The sequence below is a fragment of the Nothobranchius furzeri genome, chromosome 16, assembly GCF_043380555.1.
Source record: "Nothobranchius furzeri strain GRZ-AD chromosome 16, NfurGRZ-RIMD1, whole genome shotgun sequence".
In the NCBI taxonomy this organism is placed as follows: Eukaryota; Metazoa; Chordata; class Actinopteri; order Cyprinodontiformes; family Nothobranchiidae; genus Nothobranchius; species Nothobranchius furzeri.
In genome coordinates, this window is record NC_091756.1 from 22396260 (window position 1) to 22414416 (window position 18157).

At 46.5% G+C, this 18157-nt stretch overlaps 3 protein-coding genes and 2 non-coding genes across 6 annotated transcripts in view; 2 read left to right on the forward strand and 3 right to left on the reverse strand.

The window, feature by feature from the left end:
* Positions 1-1478, reverse strand: part of spag9b (sperm associated antigen 9b) — a 60911-nt gene extending 59433 nt beyond the window's left edge. The window contains exon 1 of the mRNA XM_015963745.3: positions 954-1478. Coding sequence (XP_015819231.3) covers positions 954-1253 — 300 coding nt within the window. The 5' untranslated portion in view covers positions 1254-1478. The remainder of the gene's footprint in view (positions 1-953) is intronic.
* Positions 1479-2700: 1222 nt separating this feature from the next.
* Positions 2701-10631, reverse strand: daglb (diacylglycerol lipase, beta). The gene is made up of 15 exons (XM_015963743.3): positions 10325-10631; positions 10093-10244; positions 9093-9267; positions 8741-9008; positions 8512-8634; positions 8300-8427; positions 8098-8224; positions 7872-7955; positions 6432-6509; positions 6279-6359; positions 5337-5464; positions 5158-5226; positions 4990-5062; positions 4664-4917; positions 2701-3630 (listed from the first exon to the last, which is right to left on the reverse strand). The coding sequence occupies exons 1-15, from the start codon at positions 10417-10419 to the stop codon at positions 3435-3437; spliced, it is 2031 nt and encodes a 676-aa protein (XP_015819229.3). The 5' UTR covers positions 10420-10631; the 3' UTR covers positions 2701-3434.
* A 784-nt stretch (positions 10632-11415) lies between these two features.
* Positions 11416-11487, forward strand: trnaq-cug (transfer RNA glutamine (anticodon CUG)). The gene has a single exon. It is a non-coding gene; the product is annotated as a tRNA-Gln (tRNA).
* On the forward strand, positions 11439-13219 carry mrpl58 (mitochondrial ribosomal protein L58). Of its 2 annotated transcripts, none has more exons than XM_015963744.3 (6): positions 11439-11798; positions 12076-12100; positions 12184-12243; positions 12652-12734; positions 12820-12989; positions 13053-13219. In XM_015963744.3, the coding sequence occupies exons 1-6, from the start codon at positions 11637-11639 to the stop codon at positions 13135-13137; spliced, it is 585 nt and encodes a 194-aa protein (XP_015819230.1). In that variant the 5' UTR covers positions 11439-11636; the 3' UTR covers positions 13138-13219. The 2 variants fall into 2 exon arrangements, with proteins under 2 accessions (XP_015819230.1, XP_054604944.1); XM_054748969.2 differs by having other exon boundaries at positions 11512-11798; positions 12820-12975.
* A 2128-nt stretch (positions 13220-15347) lies between these two features.
* trnar-ucg (transfer RNA arginine (anticodon UCG)) lies at positions 15348-15420 on the reverse strand. Its single transcript has one exon. It is a non-coding gene; the product is annotated as a tRNA-Arg (tRNA).
* Positions 15421-18157: the final 2737 nt, after the last annotated feature.

Here is an 18157-nt window from a genome sequence, read left to right on the forward strand (position 1 = left end):
TTACAAGTTTTTTTAAAACCTTCAAACTGGACTGAGTTGTAACATTTGATCCGTGATTTTTTTTACAACATCTCCTGCCATACATTATTGATACCTGTACCTTTTTGTCTCATTAAGTCTCTAAACGGGGACCCGATATTCAGATAAGACTATAGATAGAACTATAGACACATTATTGTGTGTGTGTGTGTGTGTGTGTGTGTGTGTGTGTGTGTGTGTGTGTGTGTGTGTGTGTGTGTGTGTGTGTGTGTGTGTGTACTCCATCTTCTCGATCTCCAGTGAGTCGTGGAGGATGGCTGCTTATACTGTGCCAGGATCCTCTGGAGGTTTCTTCCTGTTAAAAGGGAGTTTTCCTCTCCACTGTCGCTTTATGCTTGCTTAGTATGAGGATTGCTGTATAGTCACTGACACTAGTCAGTGACTTGATGCAATTTGCTGGGTTCCTTATATAGGAAACATTATTTCTGATTGGCTTAATTAACTGTGAATTGGAATGTTTATTATGTGAAGTGCCTTGAGATGACTCTTGTCGTGATTTGGCGCTATATAAATAAAGTTGAATTGAATTGAATTTTGATTTCACCCACAAAAAGTAATGATTTACTTGTGTTGCATTGTGGGTAATCAGGAGTAATATTATGGTATGCACAGACGCTGCTGATGAGTAGCCTGGAACTGGCTGTTAGATTTGTCTGTGGGGAAACATCCAACCCATTAGGAAAACACCACCACCAAGCTACTTTAGAGCTACCGATAACGTCATACTTGTAATCACATTTGTCAAAAGTACTTTGAGAGCACCCTAAAGTGACTGATTCCGTTTTAAAAGTCATAACTAATCTGATTTATTGTGCTGCTAATCAGGGATAAACCAGAGGGCATCGTGATAAAGAACATAATACCAGCCTGTAATCCCGCTCCTAAATAAGTTTGGCAGCGGAGCAGCGACCCACCTCCTCGGCGTGTTTCCGCAGAGCTTTCTCCCGTTCGTACTGGGTGACGAGCTGCTCGTTGTCCTCCTTCAGCAGCTCCAGTTCCACTTCGTGCTCCTTGTTGGCAGCAAACACCGAGTCCAGGTTCTCCAGCAACCCGACGACCAGCGGCATCAGCTCCTTCACCACGTCCTCGTCGTATTTCTCCATCAGCCGCTCGAACTCCCGGTATATGGAGCTGGCCAGACCCGAGACCCGCTCGGACATCACGGCGGAGTCCCCCGAGTCGTCCTGATACAGGACGACGTCGTCTAGCTCCATTTTATTGCCTTCGCTTGCAACTTCTTACCCAGCTAGGACCAGTGAGCTAGCCACACGCTCCGGCTGGACGGAAGGAGTTCGCCCTTGACTTTATGCGGAACGACACAGCTGTGCTACCGAACCATGCCTCAAAAGTTCTTCCATGTAGACCGTAGAAGCTGCTATACGTCTTTAACAAGTTCCGAACGCGGTTACACCGTGACGGCAGGCTTCCCCGCCGCGCTAGCCCGGTAGCCCGCAGTACTGAAAAGTCTTTACTTGGCTTCTAATTAGTTTCCCTGTCCAACAGATGAGCTCCTACTGCTGCGTTCACGTGTTGTCGGAACGTGGGAATCCAAGAAGTTCAACTCACTAAAGTACAAAATAGCTCAGGGTAACTTCCTATTTCACTTATGACTCAACCTCGCCCATTTATAGCCGTGGATTTGGGGGATGTTCAGAAGGCGGTGACATTAAACCCTGTGATTTAGGATCTTCCCGAAAGTCAATGACGGGTGGGCGGCTCTGTTTTTTTCAGACAAAATTCTGCGTTTCCAAATTTGAATTTGGCAGACAACCACCAAGGAAAAATGTTTTTACACTTTGTTTTTAATGTGGAATAAATAAAAAAGTATGGACGTACTTATGTGATCATAATCAAAGAAGACTTAAATGTATTTTAAGGCTAAGTTTGTAATATGTGGCCTGTACTCGGTAATTTACTCCGTCAAGGTTTGAGTTAGGAGTTTCCCAGCACCCCATAAAGGTGTCATTTGTTGAACGTTGTCACGTGCTAAAAAAGGATGGGCGGGAAGGCACGTCAAAACAAAACACGAAACAAAAAATAAAATACAACAAAATGACTTAAACATCTAAAACTACATTTTAAATTCTATTTGATTAATACAAATATTTTTAAAAGGGTTTACAAATATTAAAATACAAGTTTGATGTTTTTGTTTGTGTACCCTAAATGTTTTTCTATTCCTGCGTGATTGTCAGGTTGACATGTTTTATGTGTCATATTACCAAGGTAGATACCAGCTCAGAGTCCAAGTTAAGACATTTAAAAACTAAAATCAGAGTAAAAACAAATAAACAAAAAACAGAGTAAGAGTAAAACAAAACTAATTACAGAGTAAAAACAAGGGGCTAAATTCAATATTTAAGCAACTAAAAATATGAACACAAAAGTAAAAATTATGAGTAATTACTAGATTGTAAAAATGTAGAAACAAAATAAAAGTTCTGTACACAAACAATAAAGTACTTATTGAGTAAGAGCCATATAAATGGTTTAAGTCATTGTTTTTGCACTGGAAACATTTTAAGACACAATCTGCCCTTAATCACTCATACAGCAAAAATATCTAGTTTCTACACTGATTTCAGCCTGCAGATCAACAGGTTGCTGAGATCCTCCTCTGATGTATTTGTCAAAGTGTGGGAAATGAAAATCAAAATGGAATTACTTCACAAGTACATTTATTTGCATCAAGGTTTTAAATCCATTACATGGATGTAAAATAGTTATGCAGGCAAAAACTTACATAAACTTCACTTGAACTAAAAAAACAAATTCCAATAAAATTTTTAAGCACAAGTTTTGGACGTTTTTTGTTTGAGTTCATTCTTAATGCAGTCAACTAAAGAATTCCCGGTCTGTAAAGACATGCGTTGGGTTTAACTACCCATAATGCATAGGCACTGTTCACCCTGATGTTGCAGAACAATATACACAGCACAGCTACCACACAACAACACCGTGGCTTTAAACAATTTGAAGGGAAATGTGCTTTTCGGCTCTGAAGTACTCTCAAAAATGAAACTCACAGAACACAAAAGCAGCAATACAGCTCAACTGTTGCCACGGCGAATACTGTACACACTAAACATTCAAAGATTATGGCGTCAAGTTGTTCATGGAGTAACTCCAACTGAAAAGAAAGAAAAGTTCTTGTAGGAAAAGTGCAAATAAATAAATTAGTTTGTGCTCCAATAGCTCTCCTTTGGCAAATCAGGCTCATTCTTAAAAATCACAACAAGCAAATTCCACAGTCTTCGATCGCTGGTGCAATCAAACGCAAATGTTTGGGAATATATCAGGCCAAAATGGAAAACTTCAGATCAGGGTTCAAAGGAAGTAGCTGAAGCCGTCTTGGATCAGATGCAACGTGGAAACAGACACAGTGAGTGAGTCTCTCACACGGTATTGTGTGAGTTGTTGCCCAATGACGACGGGCAAAGGGAGTAGGGCCCCTCGCTGCTCAGATTGTTGAGCGCCCGGAGCACAGCATCAGGCATGTGATCCGTCAGCATCCTGGGACTGATCAGGATACTCCGGAAAACCATTTCATCGGACCAGTCAGCGCGGTAGCGAACCTGAGAAAAACAGGATCTATAAGGGAGAAAAAGAGGTTATTCAGTCTACATCCTCCTATAACAGTTATAATATTTGTGCTGTCAAACAGGCGAAGGACACGGGACGGGACTGATTATAAACACAAACGATACTTCAGAAAACCTGGTCATTACAGACCTCAGTCCATTTGTTCCAATATAGACTCGTTCACTGCCAATGACGACTAAAGTTGTCATGTTTTTACTGTGTGGGTGTCGGAACGAGCCCCCACACCGTGAGAACAAACACCCCAGCTCTAAAGCTGATCTTCAACCGCAGAACATCCATGTGTTAGGAGATCGTTTTGGGCCGCTGCTGTAAATGAAGCGAGGCGCGAACCGGAAAAGCTTCTGCCGATCACATTTTGACAACGGATTATGAAAGAACGGCTAACGCGCGGATTCTTCCTGATATAAGAGGTGAGTCTACGCTTTGTTTTGGTAGAGTCGGCGTTGCCATCATCATAGAGCACAACGTTCTGTGACTCTTAAAAAAACTGTGACAATGCTGAAAAACGCTGGCAGCGAATGAGCATGTTCAGAAGAACCCAAAAACATAAAATGGTTCCATTTTTAAATCTTTTTCTTGAGCCAGTTTGTGCTAAAATGACCCCTCACAGGGTTAATGAAATGACACTCAGACCCTATCGCCCTCTGTGGCCAGAATACCACACTTGCAGCTTCAAAGTGGCGAGCCACCTCCTTTTGGGCTCAGTAAAGTGGAGCTGGCATGCTAGCCCTGTTGTCTGCTTCCAGCACGTTTCATGAGCACAGCTGAGTTGTTTAATTTAACGAAGAACCACTCCTGTAGACACTGAGGAGGGCTGAGGAGACATTTCAGTAGTTCGATTGAGGTGTTAAAAAGAGAAACGCACGGCGAGGAGTTTTACATTTGCAGGAGGTGCTAAAAGCAAGCCAAAACTGATTAGTATCCCTTCAACGGTGCATTTCCCCTCCCCAGAAGCATCAGCTATCCCGTTAAAATGCCGTTGTTAGATTTATGCAGCTATCAGACGAGTCCGTGGGCTTACCTCCGTGACGGTCCGTCCTCGGTGATGTGCAGAATGCGTCCGGGCAAGAAGAGAGGCAAGTGTGGCGCTGAGTGTGCAGGTGAGTCATCGGACACCAGGCTCTGGTAAGATGAGGAATGGCGAATCATCAGCGACTCCTCCCCCAGCAGCGGCCTGCTGAGCTGCTCCTCCCTCCTGTTTTCCATCTCGGTGGGGAAATTATCCGGGTCTCCTCCGAAGAGCTCGTACCAACAGCCCTGTAGCAGGATGCGGTACTGAAACACAGACAGAGACGTCAGACACGGGGGGTGGTGAGCAATCTGCAGCACCAACTCAGGTGGGCTCACTTTGGGCTTGTTGCAGTTTGACACTATTTTAAGGATCCGTCTCTTCAGATCCTCTATGTTGGGAATGCTCAGTCTGTCCAACAAGGACAGAAGACAGTTAGAGAACATAAGGTAACCAGTAAGAGTCTGATCGCCGCAGATGCTCAAAGAGCTTTCTGTCCTCCTCACCTGGGAACTAAATCCTTTCCCAGCACCACGGACACTATGAAGTCCTTAGAGTAGTCCGCTAACGCCTTACTGAGAATAAAGAACAGACAAGAGTGATGAAAGTAGTCAGGTTTAACAGTGAGGACAGAAAGACAAGAATCTAAAACCAGAAAAAAATAAATAAAAACATGTCACCCTACCTCAGGAGGCCCCCTGGTGGAGAGAAGGAGTAGCACTGCAGGGTGGGGAAGGACGCGTGCAGGAGGATGGCCAGCAGAGCCGCTGTGCCTGCACCCAGACTGTGACCAGTGATGACCAGTTTATACTCCTACACACACAGGATGACACGAATGCTGAGGGAAGGAACCAAAACCGACATCTTCCAGGAAAAGATTACAGGAAAAGCTTCAAAATAAGAGCATCAACTGACACATTATGACCTGTGTCCTGGTTACAAGTCTCCATCCTGTGGGCGTAGTTGTTTTACCTTCAGAGATGTAAACTCTGATCACTCAAAGGCGTCGTCTTAAATGGACAAAGGTTTTTATTAATAAACTATTCAGATGTGTAAAAAGACTGCTGACTTGTGTCTACAGGTGGCAGAATTTAGCCGTTTAGTGGTGAGTAATCCACCACTTACCATAAAAGCATCAGGTCTGCTTAGGAGAAGAGAAATAGCTTTGTGAATTCAAAACAAACAGTGTGCATTCATTCATTTGAAATAATGGAGGTATCCTCTCTGATTGGTGTGTTTTGCCCTCGATCTACATCAGATTTTTTAAACATCTCCACTGAACTGGAACGTAGTCTTTGAGAGGAGGCCTGACAAAATAAAAGCAAGAAGCCCATCGCAGCTTGAGTTTACTTCAGCCTGCTCTGGTTCTGGTGACTGGTTAGAGCACAACGCCAAACTGAACCAGATCTGAGCCAAAGGATCTAACTCCAGGGATCACTTTTAGGTTTTATTACCAGCCAATGGGTAAACAAGACTACCAATCCCAGAATGCACTGGGAGGGGCAAATCACTTCCCTTCCACTCTTACGTTATTGTGCAGCAGAGACCTGAAGCCAGCATCTGAACATGCTTAGTGCCGAGTTCACGCACACCCGGAGCTCAAGAACACAACGCAGCAGCTCCTTACCGGGACAACGGAGAACGCCTGGTTCAGGATGCCATCGTTCATGAGCTTCTTGTAGATGTAATCAGCAGCCTGGCACATGCCCTGCAGGAGACACTGGTCTCTTAGCAAACACACACTGGACTGAGAAGGAAACCTCCTCAGAGACAGCCTCACCTTGTGAGCATAGCAGGCTCCAGACACTCCCTCTATGGGCAGGTTCTCACACTCAGCCGACAGGTCTGTTATCACATCCTGCAGGATTCACACCAACATCACTGATCACAACAAACACTAGCCTACGAGGTTTAGGGTCGTGGACTGGAGCGGCTTGATTATAGCAGGGTTTCTGCAGGTTTAAGGGAGCCGCATTTAAGACTTTTTAAGACCTTTTTTAAGGCCACTTTGACCAAATTTAAGCTATTTTTAAAATTAAATTTAAGCTATAATTTCCAGCTGTTGCCTGGAACCGGTGCTAACCACGTCACAAACGTGGGATTAGCCATCCAGTTACCATTAAACTTGCACTTCCCCATGGCGCAAGCTCCCACTAGCTTAACCAGCTAATGTGCTCATCTAAAAATAGTCCCCTTTCACAACCAGCTGAACGTGTACGGTTCCGCTTACGCCAACATCGTATACAAAAAATACTGAACACCAACTAGAAATTCATGAAAATTTTATAGAAATAAAAGAATCTTGTTTATTGGGTCTTTGGTAATTTAAGACCTCTGGAAATTGTATTTTTTTTTTCATTTATTGACATTAAAATAAAAATACAGAACTAAATTGCTACAAACCAAAATGAAAAAGGGGACAGAAAGAAAAAAAACGTAAGTTATCTGCCCCTTTTAACTAAAATAACATTAATACAAATGAAACAATCACTTAAGGATTATTTGTAATTTTTAAGGATTTTTAGGGCCTTAAATTTGGAAAAGCTAATTTAAGACTATTGAAAGACCAGCAGATGCCCTGTACATCAGAGAAAAGGAACAAACATGAGTTTAGATGTTTTGGCAACACTGTCACACCCATGGTGTGGGTTTTCAATTCCAGGGGCCTCATCACCTAATATCGGATCAGTCTGCATCTAAAGTCCGAGTCTGAGACCATTATGACCACCGGGTTCTCCTGAGATCTAATGATGTCCTAAAATGGACATGGACTTCTGCATGAAGAGGACACGGTCACTTCTGCCCAAGTCTCACTTTAAAAATCCTTTTCCTAATTAGACTCGTGACCTCAGCAGAGGACATCTGAAGGAAACGTATGAGCTCACTTTCACTGGAATCATCTTTAAGAAAAATAAACTTGTGGGGAAAAAAAACTTTCTATGAGAGGAAAATGTTCAGATTTGTAGGGAAGTGTATCCATAGCAACAGGACCCAGGTCTGGTTCTAGAAACACAACAGTGGAGGACAGCAGCTGTTCCTGAAGGTGAGCTCAGATTTGTCCCATCAGAACGCGTCAGCGCCACACTTCAGATGTAACTTTCACTAGTTCACAACATCAAAAGGTCTCAGATTAAAACTCAGCGGTGGAAATGAATTCCTTCTAGGAATAATCGGCCCTTCTTCTCAGCTTTGCTGATCTCACCTAGCACACCTCACTAACCTTCAGCGACAGCGTTCCTCTGACCGCCACGACTACCGCCTCCTTTTGATGATCCAGCGCCACAAAAAAAGGGATCTGGTAGATCTGAGAGACAGCAGGAGCGTTTAAGCAGAAATCTGTGTGTGTGTGTGTGTGTGTGTGTGTGTGTGTGTGTGTGTGTGTGTGTGTGTGTGTGTGTGTGTGTGTGTGTGTGTGCAACATATGGCTAATGTGATGGAACACACACCTGGTTGTGGAAGCTGACATGAATGAAGTCTCTGTACTGCAGTCCAGTGGTTTGCAGGATGGAGGAGAAATGGCAACCAAGGTGGTCCCCTCCGATGATGTCATAGTCAGCAGCTCCAGTTCTGCAGCTGAAACATGAGGGTCAGCGTTCGGACCTCTGAGACAGCATCACGGCACGTCTGGACAGTCACACAGCATCTCACCAGTCTCCGCCGAGTCTGCAGGGTCCAGTGAGAGGGTTGGAGAAAACATACAACGGCCAGCCGTAGGCCGATGCAGCAAACCGCATGCAGTGGGCTGCGTTCTCCAACTCCACCTGCAAGTCGTGCTCCTTCAGAAAGAACAAGGGGGTCTACGTGAGTCGTGCTGCAGTGCTGCTGTCTCCTCTGAGCTCTGCTCCAGCTGGGTCACTTACAACAGGAGAGGAAGGGCTGTGAGAGACCAGCGCCTCTGGGTCTCTGCTGCGCTCCATCTTGTCCTGCTCCTGGTGCAGCAGAGCCAGACCTGCAGCGATGTCACTGGGAACCAGGTCGGTGTCCTGTGGAACCGTTACAGAGTGTGTTCAGCAATTATTCTTTTAAATTGTAAAACACTTTGTCTCTGCAGCATTTAGAGCAGATGAGGTCACAGTACATGTTCCTTACAGAGAAGAAGTCACTGAAGAGCTGCGAGATGCTGGAGAACGCTGCTCTGTGGCTCTCGTCCTGAGGCAGACAGCAGCACAGGAGGCGCAGTCGGCTCTCCCACACCTTTACAGCCAGGGAGCGAGCTGTGGACAGGAACTGGGTGCCCCCGCTGCTCTCCAGGTCTCGCACCCCCAGTGGCTCCATGGGGCCATGCTGAGAACGGGGGTTTCCCAGGGGGTCGAACACAAAGACCACACCCAGCCCCGTCAACAGCAAGATGATCCAGCTGTGGTGACAGCAAAGAAAGAGGCTACAACAAAACGAGTCTCTGATTAGTGAAAACACCACAAGGACGTGTAGCAGGCCCTACCTGGTGACCACAGCAGCAATGACTGAGCCCACTGTTGCTGGGTCACAACCTCGACTGTCATCGGACACCCAGATGGCTCCCAGACAGGCCCACACCAGCTCAGGGATATAGAGCATAGCTCGCAGGTAGACCAGAGCGGGCAGGGAGCGCCGTGCGCCTGGGTTAGTAATGGTGCCTGAAGGAAGAAGCCACAGGTACCAGTGAAATCCACACAAACACAACAGTGACTGGGGGGTGTTTAAAGGATAAAAACAAATGTTGTCTACCATCAGCATGAACTCACACAACAAAGTAAAACCCACAAAGGAAAATACTGAATAGGTATCACTCAGGAGCGTCTGATCACCACCAGAGCTCCTCTGTAAAACCTGTTTTAGCTGATCTGGAGCATACTGGGGTGTGTAGCTCACAAGGGTTAAAGGTCATGTAGAGTCTAATTCCTTGCAGAATGGGAAATGGATGGTGACCCCTTAACAGAAGGCAATGCAGGGTCATGGGGCTGTCTGGCCTGGAGTGTGTTTCTTAAAGGGTAAAGCTGAAATTAACACAAAAGATGTGAGTCTAGAAGGGTCGATAGGCATGTCTTTAGAAGCAGCTGTGGGAGGAACTGGGGGTTTCTGTAGTCTGACAGCAGAGTGTGGACCTGTGATGATGTTGGATGAGTTCATGTCAGACCGATCTAACAATATAAACTCCTTCATCACAGGTTAAAGGTCACTTCAGAACAATCTGAATGATAAAACATGGCTTGCCTGGGATGGCTGAGGTTTGTTAATCTGAATGAGCATGAAGATGTTTACCCATAATGCATCATGTTTGGGAACTGGTAGAGACAGGGTTGTTTTTTATGCTGTGAAACACAAATACCTTTGTAATGAATGTGTGATCCTGTAGCACAAGTGACACACTTCCTGTTTGCACGTGTTTTACCATCACTGTAAACTCAAGATCACATCTCCACAGTGAGGGAGTGTAGGTGAAGAGTGGGTAGTTCGGTTACCTTGGGCACTAACGTACACAATGGCACATAGCGAGAGGATGATGAGGGCCAACACAACCAGCAGGCCAATCAGGTAGCTGTTCAGCACCCCTCTCCCGTTACAGTCCAGATGACCCTGGTGATAGAAGAACAGGGTCGCCGTTCCGATCCACCTGCAGACAAACAACACCAGAGACCAGATCCGGTTCAGGGACCGCGGGCTTGAGGAGACACGTGAAAGTGAACCACGTACCAAATCACACGTAGGAACAGCTCAAAAATGCCGGGGAAGACCAGGTCATCGCTGGCGATGCCCCACCGCCGGCCAAACGCCACCATTCCAGGCATCCTGCTGTTGAACTAACGGGCGTGTGGGGGGAACTGGTTTGGTTCGCCACTACACCACCACCAGGACACTCTTGAGCAACACACACACCACGTTAGGCATGACTTCACCGACAAACCAGCGTCAACACCCATTGGCAACGATCTTCGCCCCGTCCTGTCCCATTGTTATATTTCCTCGATTGCGAAAGTTTCCTGTTTGAGCCCGACGGTCAGCGGGGAAACCTCTAACAAACAAGCTAACGAGCCAAAGACAGAATGACTGGTGTCATGTCGGGTTTCTGTTAGCTACTTTACCGTGCAGCTGATGGCAGCGAACACAAACACATACAGCTGTGTTAACGATAAGCTGCTAACTTTAGCTCCCTAGCTAAAAAATACCCTAAAGCTTTTCCGAAAAAAGGCTGTAAACTCCGCGTGAGCGTGACTGACAACACGGTTCTCAACACATAACGCGGCCTACAGTAACCACTGTATGTGGAAAAGTAAAGTATTAGTACTGATTTTTAAGTAAAAGCAAATCTGATATTTTTTCCAGTACTGTTAGGGTGTCCGCTCTATATAACTCCGACTGCAACACAAAACCAGTACAGTAGTTCCGGTGTAGAAGATATGTTTTTTTATTTTGTTCTTAGCGTATTTTATCATTGTTTTTATGAAACAATGACAATGAAAGAATTGTGTACAGCAAACATTACAACAATTGTTTCCAACAGCGGGTATACATTTAAAAGCTAAAACTTTCAAAACAGTTGATACAAAAACATACTGCAGTGGTAAATAATCATCGACATATATACGCGCACAAAAATACAGAACAAGAAGAAAACAAGGGGCTGTAGCTCGTAACGAGTCATTACTTTTGTCTCGTTCTATGTTTTGTCTGTTTTACGCCTGGGACACACCCTAATCCCCTAACCTTTACAATCTCATGATATCCCTAGATAAGCAATCAACTGATATTAAATAAATACTGAAGATTGTCGCCGTTGTTCACGTGGTTCCATGGTGTAATGGTTAGCACTCTGGACTCTGAATCCAGCGATCCGAGTTCAAATCTCGGTGGAACCTGACCTTTCTTTTCGGCTTAACCTATCAAAACGATGCCGCTGTAATAACATTAAACTTTTCTTTTCTCGTTTACTGAGCAGAACCGTCACGCTACGAAACAGTGGAACCCTAGACGTGAAGTTGCATCGTTACGACAACGTCATTCCAACATGGCGGCGTGCATAGGTCGACATTCGTATTTACTTTGCTGCGCCGGAGGACTAAATGTGCGTTTACCTCACAGCAAACTGAGGGAAGCAGCAGCGATACTTCATTATAACATCTGCACTTCCAGGGGCTGTTATGGCTCTCGAGAGAGAAACGAAACGCAGGTTGGTGAAAGATAAAACAGGCCATCGAAACATCTATTAAAATGTTGTTAGGTCTGCTGATGATCCCACATCCTTGCACCCAAACAGCATCGTCAGTCACCTTTTGGAGAGGGTTTCATGAGCAAACTCTGCTTAGAGAAATAAATTTCCACCTTCATCAGTTAGACGAGCACTGGGTTTCTGTCTGCTGCAACACACCAGTTGTGATTTTACTTTTTGTTGACCACATTTTAACACTGATGTACAGTAACGCAGCATGCGGTGTGTCCTTTTGCAGGACACTGGGATTCAAGTTCCAGTTGGTAAATATACACAAGTATCCTTTAAAGGTAGAGACGGATGTGTTTGTGTGCTTTATCCTCGCTTGTCTCCTTTTGTGTGACAGACCGACTGACGGTCTCCTACAGCAGAAGCAGTGGACCTGGGGGTCAGCACGTCAATAAAGGTCCTCAAAGGTTTATTTTATACATTGTGCACATTGTCACTTACTAAAGCAGGATGTTGTAATACAGCAGTAAATATTAACTATTGGGTAAAAGTACACGCTGACACTTCAGTCACTGCAGTGGACCTCTTTACACGAGCTCATTGAAACATGTCCCCTCTGTCTCACCGTCTCTTGCTTGTCCCATCGTCCTACAGCTCACAAACAGGAGGTTTCAGCATCTAAAGACAGCGTGAGACGCTCATACCGTGTTGAGAAAGTCACAGATTCCAAATTCCACGTTTTTAAATGACAGTTTTCATTTCCAGTCCCACCATTCTGTTTTCTGCTTTATGGAAATCAACGTGATTAATGAAAGAAGTTCTAGAATCCTAGGGATTGTTTAGAATTTCAGTTTTTAATCCACAGTCAGCACCAAAGCAGAGGTCCGATTCCATGTGCACACGGCAGACTGGATCCCTCACGACGTTCGACAAAAGATTCTAGAAAAGGTTTGATTGTCCGACTGGTCCTTTATTCTGTTCCCACTTCGCCTCACGCGCAGTTGATTTATGAAGTCGTCGGTAAATTCAACAGAACAAGAACCGGATCAACAAGGCAGGGGAGCTGCTGGTGACGTCAGAGACGAGCAGGAGTCAGCAGAGAAACCTCTCTGATTGTATCCAGAAGATCTCTTCCATCATAGCAGAGGCCAGCGAGAAGCCTCGTGAAGCTACAGCGGAAGAGTCGGCTGTAAGAGCAGCCAGGTCAGAAAACACGTCAGCTTTCCATCTGTAAAGGTGTCATCTGATGTGAAACGTGTTGTGCAGGTTAGAGAAGAGGAACAAAGAGAGACTCAAGGAGAAGAGAATCCATTCAGCCACCAAGCACAGCAGACATGTAGAGTTTGACTGACGGAGGGTAAAGTCGTCGAGTCAAACCTTCGTCTTGTTCAAAATCAACTTCTGTATAAATATAAATAAACGTAACAAGAACAGCGTTTTCATTTATTTCATGTAGTTTTCACACAAATTAAATAATGAAGTGGTGGGGGCTTAGCCAGCACCGCTGCAGGATGGAACTGATAGAACCAGGTAAATGACCTCTGACCTTACACGGGTCACACAGCCAGTGGGGTTGAAGTGCTGATGTTCCTTTACCAGTTTGGTGGTGGAGTGGCTGGTCTTTGTGTGGGTCTGACAGGAAGGAGCACCCCTCCTCTAGAGAACTTGTGCACTGTACTTTGGAGGAGGATTAGGGCCATTGAAAAGAAAAATAATTTTTACTTTAATCTTTTAAAGGTGTGGTTCGAGCTTTGGGTAGTGACCAAAAGAACAAGATCGCAGATGGAGGCGGCTGATATGAGTTTTCTCCACAGGGTGACTGGGCTCTCCCTTAAAGATAGGGCGAGAAGATCGGTCATCCGGGAGGGGCTCAGAGTAGACCCGCTGCTCCTCCACGTCGAGAGGAGCCAGTTGAGGTGGCTCGGGTATCTGGTTAGGATGCCTCCTAGACACCTCCCTGGTGAGGTTTTCTGGTCACGTCCAACCAGGAGGAGACCTAAAGGGAGACCCAGGGCACGTTGGAGGGACTTTGTCTCTCGCTTGGCCAGGGAACGCCTTGGGATTCCCCTGGAAGAGCTGGGCCAAATAGCTGGGGAGAGGGAAGTCTGGGCCTCTCCACTTAGGCTGCTGACCCCGCGACCCGACTCCGGATAGGAGGAAGAAAATGGATGAATGGATGGAAGGATGGATGTGTGGTTCACTGAAAACATTATTTAATTATTGCTTCTGATTATAATCGGTCACTGAGTTTGTCAAGCAGGCTGAACGTGAACATAGTCTCCTACACATATCTCCTGCATAAGCTTCTGATAGAAAATAGACAATGAAAACCTGACAGATCTACGTCAAGCGGTCGCTTGGACTCAGCCATACTGGCTTGTGGCAAGGAAGGCTGTTGTTGGTCCAGAATACCAGCTCCACCACACAGCAGAACACCTCCAGGTTTGTGTTATTTGTGGGGCTAAAACATCAATGTCGCAGATGCTGATGTTATCCAATCCGAGGAGAGATGTCCAAATATCAGGAAATAAGACTAAATCCTGCCGTGTTCAGCTCTGATGTGACAAACTTGTCCACACTGATTCAGACATTTCTGTTTACGACTTGCAAGGCATTCATTTCTACCAGAGACCACTGCAAATGTGTAGATTAAATGAGTTTCCCACACCTTTTACAACTTTTACTTACTTACTTACTGTTTCTACTGTTTGTACTTTTGTGCAGCACTTTGAGGCAGCGTGGACTGCTAAATCTGCTATAGAAATTAACCTTGACCTTAATTTCAGAATTCTGACTTTTTCTCTCAGAATTATTACTTTTTGATTTCTGAGGAAATGTCCGAATTCTGAGACTAAAGTCAGAACAAATTTCTTTCTTTTTTATTTTCAGTGGCCCTAATGCTCTTACTATGAAAACCAGAAATAACACAAATATTACTAGCCCCCAAACATCTAGCCCATAAGCTATTCTTCCTCTTTCCTTCAGGGAAAGAAGCAGCCTGAAAGCCTGGATCCTCATGGTTTCAGATGATTGTTGAAGGCTGTAACTCTCATGCAGTTAAATCACAAATTACTCTATATTTGCTGCTGCATACATCAAACATTATCATCAAACATATAATGCATGTTAAGCTAAAATAAGGTGGAGGGGTGAAACATAAAGCTAACGTGGATAAAAACAAATTATCAACCACATTATTTAAAAACTAGCAGAGGATGGTTTCGATCCATCGACCTCTGGGTTATGGGCCCAGCACGCTTCCGCTGCGCCACTCTGCTCTCGTTGAAACACCAGTCGTACTTTTTAGTATTAATAACGTTTTTTGCGCAGTGTTTTTATGGTATGAGATGATTTTAATGACCAGATGATACGTTAGTGGTTCAAACGATCTGTTTTTGTTCAAGTTCCGGTATTTAGTCCAGGCCTACTGACTTCTACTGGCAAGATGCGACTTTTACATCTGGAAAATGAAAGTTACTTTAAATATGTACACAGGTTAGCTTAATGTTTACGTTTACGTGAACAGATAATCTCAAAAAATCATAACCAGTAACATAAAAACGACCACGAAGGGACTCGAACCCTCAATCTTCTGATCCGAAGTCAGACGCCTTATCCATTAGGCCACGCGGTCTACGTTGTACCGATGGATCACCATTACGTAGATATGGCTGCGCTTGATGAGTTAGCTGCGGCGTTTCCTATTGGCTTAAAAAAAGTTAAATGAATGTCGCCCTCCAGTGGCGACATGCCAGAACAAACCTCCAATTAAACCTTCTGTGTAGCTCATCTCATGCTAACTGCGTCAGCTAGGTTCTTAAAATGATGTTTAAGAATTTACAGTATTTTACTGATTCATGTTTGATTTAACTGGGTCGACAATTGAGTCTTTTTAATTATTATCACGTTAATACAAGTTGTTGTTTCAGCAGAAGGCACAGAAGTGGTGGAGGAGTTTGAGTGCCCTAATGATCCTAGGAGCTATGTTGCCTGGGGCACTTAGTGCCCCTGGTAGGGTCTCCCATGGCAAATTGGTCTTAGGTGAAGGGTGAGACAAAGAACGGTTCGAAGGATCTTTCATGGCGGTGAAAACGAAGAGTCGGAGTACCCGGCCCGGAGGGTTACCGGGGTCCCACCCTGGAGCCAGGCCTGGGGTTGGGGCCCGTGAGCGAGCGCCTGGTGGCCGGGCTTTCGCCCATGGGGCCCGGCCGGGCCCAGCCCGAACCGGATACATGGGCTCGTCCAACTGTGGACCCACCACCCGCAGGAGGAACATGAAGGGTCCGGTGCAATGTGAATCGGGTGGCAGACCAAGGCGGGAGCCTTGGCGGTCCAATCCCCGGACAAGGAAACTAGTTTTTGGGACATGGAACGTCACCTCGCTGGCGGGGAAGGAGCCGGAGCTTGTGGCAGAGGTTGAGCGGTACCGGCTAGATATAGTCGGACTCACCTCGACACATTGCATTGGCTCTGGAACCCGAGACCTGGAGAGGGGTTGGACACTCTACTTTGCTGGAGTTGCTCCGGGTGAGAGGCGGAGGGCTGGGGTTGGCTTTTTGATAGCCCCGAGACTCTCTGCCTGTGTGTTGGGGTTTACCCCGGGGGACAAGAGGGTAGCTTCCTTGCGCCTTCGGGTCGGGGAACGGGTCCTGACTGTTGTTTGTGCGTATGGGCCAAATATCAGTTCAGAGTACCCACCCTTTTTGGAATCCCTGGGACGAGTGCTAGATAGTGCTCCATCAGGGGACTCCATTGTCCTGCTGGGGGACTTCAATGCTCACGTGGGCAATGACAGCTTGACCTGGAGGGGTGTGATTGGGAGGAACGGCCCACCTGATCAGAACTCGAGCGGTGTTTTGTTATTGGACTTCTGTGCAAGCCGCAGTTTGGCCATAACGAACACCATGTTCGAACATAAGGATGCCCACCGGTACACTTGGTACCAGGGCAGCCTAGGTCACAGGTCGATGATAGATTTTGTAGTCGTATCATCTGACCTGCGACCGTATGTTTTGGACACCCGAGTGAAGAGAGGGGCGGAGCTGTCAACTGATCACCACCTGGTGGTGAGTTGGATCAGATGGCAAGGGAACATGCCGCGTAGACCTGGCAGACCCAAACGCATAGTGAGGGTCTGCTGGGAACGCCTGGCAGAAGAACCTGTCAAGACGGTCTTCAACTCCCACCTCCGGCAGAGCTTTGACCGCGTCCCGAGAGCAGTGGGGGACATTGAGTCCGAGTGGGCCTTGTTCCACTCTGCGATTGTCGAGGCGGCTGTTGCTAGCTGTGGTCGTAAGGTGGCCGGTGCCAGTCGTGGTGGCAACCCCCGTACCCGCTGGTGGACACCAGAGGTTCGGGGAGCCGTCAGGCTGAAGAAGGAGGCCTACAGGGCGTGGCTGGTCTGTGGGTCTCCGGAGGCAGCAGACAGGTACCGGATAGCCAAGCGGGGTGCAGCAGTGGCAGTTGCCGAGGCAAAATCTCGGGCGTGGGAGGAGTTTGGTGAGGCCATGGAGAAAGACTATCGATCGGCTCCAAAGAGGTTCTGGCAAACTGTCCGGCGCCTCAGGAGAGGAAGGCAGCAACTCGCCCACACTGTTTACAGTGGGGATGGGGAGCTGCTGACGTCAACTGAGGCTATAGTCGGACGGTGGAAGGAATACTTTGAGGAGCTCCTCAATCCCACCAATGCGCATTCCGAGGAGGAACCAGAGCTGGGAGGCCTGGGGATGGACTGTCCGATCTCGGGGGCAGAAGTTGCTGAGGTAGTCAAACAACTACACAGCGGCGGAGCCCCGGGGGCGGATGAGGTTCGTCCTGGGTATCTCAAGGCTATGGATGTTGTAGGGCTGTCATGGTTGACACGTCTCTACAACATTGCGTGGTCATCGGGGGCAGTTCCTAGGGAGTGGCAGACCGGGGTGGTGGTCCCCATCTTTAAGAAGGGTGACCTGAGGGTGTGTTCCAACTATAGGGGGATCACACTCCTCAGCCTCCCTGGAAAGGTCTACTCCAAGGTACTGGAGAGGAGGGTCCGATCGATAGTTGAATCTCAGATAGAGGAGGAGCAATGTGGTTTTCGTCCTGGCCGTGGAACTGTGGACCAGCTCTATACCCTTGCAAGGGTGATGGAGGGGGCATGGGAGTTTGCCCAACCAATCCACATGTGCTTTGTGGATTTGGAGAAGGCTTATGACCGTGTCCCCAGGGGCACCCTGTGGGGGACGCTCCAGGAGTATGGGGTGGGTGGCTTTCTGTTAAGGGCCATTCAGTCCCTTTACCAGAGGAGCGTGAGTTTGGTCCGCATAGCCGGTAGTAAGTCGGACCTGTTCCCAGTGAGGGTTGGACTCCGCCAGGGCTGCCCTTTGTCACCG

Coding starts and splice junctions, on each gene's coding strand:
- daglb (XM_015963743.3), bottom strand. CDS start 10,419: ATGCCTGGAATGGTGGCGTTTGGCCGGCGGTGGGGCATCGCCAGCGAT. Junction 6,510..7,871: donor GAGGAACGCTGTCGCTGAAG/GTTAGTGAGGTG, acceptor TGAATCCTGCAG/GATGTGATAACAGACCTGTC. Junction 6,360..6,431: donor GAGCCTGCTATGCTCACAAG/GTGAGGCTGTCT, acceptor TGTCTCCTGCAG/GGCATGTGCCAGGCTGCTGA.
- mrpl58 (XM_015963744.3), top strand. CDS start 11,637: ATGGCGGCGTGCATAGGTCGACATTCGTATTTACTTTGCTGCGCCGGA. Junction 11,799..12,075: donor GAGAGAGAAACGAAACGCAG/GTTGGTGAAAGA, acceptor GTCCTTTTGCAG/GACACTGGGATTCAAGTTCC. Junction 12,101..12,183: donor TGGGATTCAAGTTCCAGTTG/GTAAATATACAC, acceptor TTTGTGTGACAG/ACCGACTGACGGTCTCCTAC.